Source organism: Acanthisitta chloris, unplaced genomic scaffold (genome assembly GCF_000695815.1).
Source record: "Acanthisitta chloris isolate BGI_N310 unplaced genomic scaffold, ASM69581v1 scaffold7500, whole genome shotgun sequence".
Lineage (NCBI taxonomy): Eukaryota > Metazoa > Chordata > Aves > Passeriformes > Acanthisittidae > Acanthisitta > Acanthisitta chloris.
This window is the reverse complement of record NW_008653275.1, coordinates 28,596-34,312: the sequence shown is the minus strand read 5'-3', so window position 1 is coordinate 34,312 and position 5,717 is coordinate 28,596. Positions and strand designations below refer to the sequence as shown.

At 48.3% G+C, this 5,717-nt stretch overlaps 1 protein-coding gene across 1 annotated transcript in view; it reads right to left on the bottom strand.

Annotated features, from left to right (window-relative positions):
* Positions 1 to 29: 29 nt before the first annotated feature.
* The window catches only part of BBS4 (Bardet-Biedl syndrome 4), a gene marked incomplete at its 5' end in the record, with an annotated part of 18,682 nt that continues 12,994 nt past the window's right edge, over positions 30 to 5,717 (bottom strand). Inside the window, 5 exons of the mRNA XM_009080227.1 lie at positions 30 to 181; positions 1,477 to 1,687; positions 2,086 to 2,227; positions 4,943 to 5,012; positions 5,678 to 5,717. The exon at positions 5,678 to 5,717 is cut by the window's right edge and continues 138 nt beyond it. Coding sequence (XP_009078475.1) covers positions 30 to 181; positions 1,477 to 1,687; positions 2,086 to 2,227; positions 4,943 to 5,012; positions 5,678 to 5,717 — 615 coding nt within the window. The remainder of the gene's footprint in view (positions 182 to 1,476; positions 1,688 to 2,085; positions 2,228 to 4,942; positions 5,013 to 5,677) is intronic.

Here is a 5,717-nt window from a genome sequence, read left to right as displayed (position 1 = left end):
CCCCCTGCCTGTCCTGCCCAGAGCCCATCCTACTCCGCTGCCTGTCGGCTCTTGCGCTTTGCTTTCTTCTGTTCCTCATCCCCTGTGGGTGCTGAGTTCTCCTCAGGGCTTGTTTCCGAGTCCTGCTCTGGTTCCAGAGGGAGGGAGGGAGGCTTTGCTGGCAGAGCTGGTGTTCCTGCTCCTGGGGAGAGAACACAGTTACAGCTACTCTACAAGTTTTGTCTACTCTTTTTGCCCTTCCCAGCAGTTTGGAGATGCGTAACAACCACAGCTATTAATTACTCTCAGATTCCTTCTGTCTAGCATTAGCTTGTTGATAGTGAGTTATCCAGCCAGAGGTCTTACAGCACCCAAAGTCCTGCCCAAGGGAAGCTAAGGTACAGTATCTCACTCAGCTGTGCAAGGTCAATACAGTCTTAGGAATTAACTCATGCCCCAGCAGGGAAAACATTTCCACTGAAGCTGAAGCCCAAACCAAAGGACTGTTTTCAGTTCACAGTTTTAGCAAACTCAGGGAGAGTTTCCAGGTTACTTACAGAATTAAAACAAAACAGGACAGAAGTTGCTTCTATACTTAAGATTCAGGCTGACAACTGATGTTAATGAACCAGCTCCTTTCTCTGATCAGCATAATAAAGTCCTTCAGCTAAACACTAAACTCCTGGTGCGTTTTACTTTTCAGCTTTTCTAGCTAAGTCTTCCCTGCATGGCATGTTTATTCCATGAGTGAGAAATGGAACAGATCCTTAGGGATGCCAAAGAAAGAGGCCTGGATTACACAACCTCTCCTGGTTCAGTCCACAGGCAACAAGACCAAGAGTGACAGAAAATCACCACGATGAGCAACATCTCTAGCACATTCCTCCTCAGCAGCTGAAGGGTGAGAGGAGGTTAGGCGAGGAATGGAGCCTCAAGAGATGCTCCTACCCAGCCCCAGCAGCACATACAGCCATCAGCACAAGCCTCAGGCTGACACTATCTCCTGAGCAACCCTTAGTTCCATTGCTTGCACTAAATCCAGCAACACTTGCAAGGGAGGGACCTAGCTGGACAGCTTGGGAGCAATCCATCTACAGGTATTGTTGCTTCAGAAAATTTCCATCATTTCCCTTCTCTCCAGCAGCCTCTCTGGGCACATCAGCTCTTGGGCTCTTCCAAAGGAAGACCAGAGTCTGGTTGCTGAAACTGCCTCCTTTCCAGAGCAAGATCTCAATCCCATGCTAATGGAGACTTGCCCACCATGGCTCAGACAGGAAGGGAAGCCTTCCTGGATTTCCACACTCCCGCATAAGCAGGAGAGTGTAATACACCACAGAGAGCATCTTAATTCAGAAATCTGGGAAAGGTACCACCAAATGTCCTCACAGCAAGTCAATCCCCTCCTAAGCACGTGCTGTAACTCTGTACTCAAGGGAAGAGAGATTTCTCTTCTCCCCTCCCACAGTTCTACTTGAAAGAGAAGCAGAAGAGACATACCTGGGGGAAGCTGTATGGTTTTCCCATACGCTGCAGCAGAGGACATGGCTTGACCCAGGGCCTGGTTAGAGCCCAAAGGCTGCTGAGTGCTGGAGGATTTCCCTGATGAAGCAGCTTTCTGCTTGGATTTAGACTCCTTAGAAGGCTTAGTCCAGACCAGGCTCTCCCCAACCTGCAGGGCTGTTCCCATCTTCTGGGCAACCTCCACCATCTTTTCAAGAGGCAAAAAGAGAAGAACATAGTAAGCAGGAAAACTTCAGACAACAATAAAATCAACAACACCAAAAAAACCCAACAAAACAAAACACACAGAGAAAAAAGAGAGCTGTGCAGAGCTAGCTATTGCCTCAGTGCTTGGGGGAAACATCTTCACTAATTCATTCCCTTAATTACGAGGGAATCTTGATTGCTGTGTATTGATTGAAGGACTGGGCTTCAAAGAGCAGAAATGAAGCAAGCAGCTCTCAGTAGGCGCCTGCTCCACTTGGAAAATCTCAAAAGCACAGGTTTTTTCCTAATAATAATTGGACTCAAAAGTCCAATTTCCTCCTTGTTTGTGTCAGCCTTAGCATGGCTCCTGAGTTCCTGCTGGCTGTGTGGGGCACATACCTCAGGGTCGAAGTCAGGAGCGTTGCCCTCCTTGGCCGCACTGACCTTCTTCTCCATCTCCTGGTACTGGCTGAGGGCTCCCTCCTTGTCACCCTGGTTGTACAGCAGGACAGCATAGTTCAGGTTGATGAGAGGGTTGCACCTGCAGCAAACACACAGGATACATCACATTCCCTGTGGGAACACTTACCCTGGCTGGAATAATGCTAAGGTGTGCCTAAGCAGCAAAGCTGGAGACACCTCACTGTTTGGCACTGACAAGCCATGACCCCAAAGCACAGCCAGAGCCCTCTGTGAACACAGCTGAGTCCCAGTGCCTGGGCTCAGCATCCCTGTGCCAAGGACAGTATCAATCACTCTGCTGACAGCCTCACCCTCTGCTGCTGCCACTTCTTTGCACTGTCTCCTGGGCTCCCAGCCCCCAACTCCTGGGACAGGCAGAGCAGTGATGGGGCTTCCATCACACTGTGAGAGCTGATCTCTGCTCTGGCTTACCCCAAGCCCTCCCAGCTCTCCCAGGAGAGCAGCTTGTCACAGGACAGGCAGTGGAACATACTCCTGCTTATTGACTGTATTTTACAACACAACATGCTACAGAACATGCTCTTTACATTGCAATTCCTCATCTCTTCTCTACCTTTCCCCCAATAAAACCACACACAATTGTATGTACTCCGAGAGAAACAGAGGTGATACCTGTCCACAAAGGACCTGAAGAGGAGACTCACAGTGCAGGTTACACAGCTACCTGCACACTCCTGCCTCCCTTCCTGGTGCAGAACAGCAGATGAAGAAGGGCAGAAGTGCTTCCTATGGTCTCATTTTCCACAGTAACCATTTGTCACTAGGGTACACTGACCCCAAACAGCACGAGGGGTGGGTGAGGGAGCACTGCCTGACCATAGCTCCCTGTGTGGCGCCACACGTTCATCACTGCTCACCCGTCAGGCAGAGATGCTCTGTGGTGTAACAACAGTGTGAGTGAGGGACTGGTGCCCTCTCCTGGAGTGTGGCTGGGATGACTGGAGCCATCCATGAACTCCAGCACCCACGCCTGGGGGGCCAAGGCAGAGGGAGTGTGCTTTGGGACACATCCAGAAGGGAAGGATCCTGCAGGCCATGACTGTCCATCTCTGGTGAGGTATGTGACAGCACTGCAAGGAAGTCGACTGCTAGAAGAAACCTGACTGCATTTATAACTATGGGTTCTCCTTTATCTGGGAAACTGGAATGCTGAGTCCACCATAGAATAAACCCTCCTCCCAGCCAGAACACTGAAGAGATCAGACAGTTCTGGGAACAGCCAGTTACAAAATTAATTGAACCCTATGAAGCTCTTTCGCTGCCTTCAGGAGCTGAGAAGCAATATGACAAAGAAAAATCAATAGCTAAACAACCACAGAAAGGACAGCTGTGAGCTAGAACCAGGAGTGAGAACACATTTTTCTAAAGGTTTTTTCAAGATGTTTTCCATTTCAGCCCCTAGAATGGCACCCAGGCTACTATAAAAGCACTCCTGGTGATGGAAACCAACACTGCTATCTTCATCCCAGCCAAACAGCTCAGAACATTCCAGCAAAGGGAGCCTCTGGGGACATGGATTCAGCCACACAATAACTGGCTAAAATACACGGTGTGTCAGCTGAACCAGCCTCACACAGCCTGGATATTCCTCCCAGCAGGCCCTGGCAGTTGGAAGTCATTTTTGCTTTGGTGAGGGTCTATTTTCCCGGTAAGACTGCAGAGTGGGAGCATCTCAGGAGTGCCACATACTTGGGCAAAGTTCTAGAGCCAAATGTGTATTCGTTCTCTTTGAGCAAAGCACAAAACCCCATGACTAAGCAGTCTGTGCAATCTTGAAGGTCCTGTCCCTGCGAGGCACTGAAGGATGACTGGGAATAGAATCACAGAATGGTTTGGGTGGGAATGGATCTTAAAGCCTATCTCGTTCCACCCCCTGCCATGGGCAGGGACACGTTCCACTAGACCAGGTTGCTCAAACCCTGTCCAACATGACCTTGAACACTTCCAGGGATGGAGCAGCCACAGCTGCTCTGGGAAATCTGTACCAGTGCCTCAGCACCCTCACAGGGAAGAATTTCTCCCTAGTCTCTAGTCTATCACCACCTTGTAGTGGCCACTGCAGATGCAAACTGCTTTTTGCCACCACTCTGTCACCAGCAGACAGACTCTGGGCTCAGGTGTGCTGGTTGCTGTAAGTATGTAAATATTTACGGTACTTTGGGAAGAGTGAAAAAACTATGAATAAATTTGAGATAATTCTGATTCTCTGCTTGAAATGATAAAATACTGAGAAGTTCAGCTTAACATTTCTGAAACCAAGTGCTCTGATTTTAAGAGCTAGACTGCAAACATAGATGTTAACAAAACAGAGGAACAAGTACTACCTTGCTGTCCTTTTGTTTGAAAACATTCTCTCAGTTAAGATCTTCCCTCTGCCCAGTTCAGAACAGGCTTTATCCCAAGCATCTCAGTGCTTTGCACAATGCTCAACTTTAGGTTGCAAAATATGTTTTCTTCTATTGAATCTGCTCCACTGTGAATAAATATTCACCAAAAGCAGGGCTGGAATCCAAAGTCATCACAGCTGACTCACTAACCAAACAGCAAAACAAAACCAGCTTTGGATTGGCCTGAAATAAAATTCTCTTTAATTTTTCAGAGATGACTTGAATTAAAAAAAAAGAAAGATGGTTTTAAAACTGTCACACAGGAACAAAAATGCTTCCCTACTGCAAACCATTCAGGGCTAAAGCAGAGCAAGGGGCAAAGGAAATCAGGTGCAGAGAGGCATAGCCACACAACCAAACAAGTGACAGCTCTGATGAAGACTTACTTGTCCAGGGCCACAGCTTGCTCATAGGAGCATTTGGCATTCTCAATGTCTTCAAGGTTGGTCAGAGCAACTGTACCAAAGCAAAAGGTAGACAGAGGAGTTGATGAGTCACACAAGGAGTCCATTTTTACGACAATTCTGAATGCCATTCAGTCCTAAAATAAACAGGTGCTGGCAGGGTTGTCCAGACTGCTGCCAGAATTAACCTTCCTGATCAAAGAATCATGGAATGACGTGGGTTGGAAGGACCTTAAAGACCACTGAGTTCCACCCCTCCTGCCATAGGCAGGGACACCTTCCACTAGCCCAGGTTGCTCCAAGCCCCATCCAGCCTGGCCTGGAACACTTCGAAGGACGGAGCAGCCACAGCTTCTCTGGGCAACTTGTGCCAGAGCCTCACCACCCTCACAGGGAAGGAGGGTGGTGACATCCCTTCTCGATGTCACTTTCTGACATGTATGTCTAATCTCATACCAAACATGTCCAGTGCTGCAAATCCACACCCACTCCTTAGGCAACCCAACCCCAAACCCTTACATGCAGAATGTCTTTTCCAATGTTTAAAATCTGGATCCAACTGCAATTTAACATTCATCCCAGAGAGAGAACAGACTGGGGAACAACTTCTTAGTAAAACCTTTATCCATATTTCTTGACTTTGGCCCAAAGTTTTTGTGTCCATAGTGTCACATCCCCCAAGCTGGATACACACTGGAGCTGGAGGGCAGAGCATACCTGCAAGGAGCATATAGAGCTCTCCCATCTTGGGCTGGAA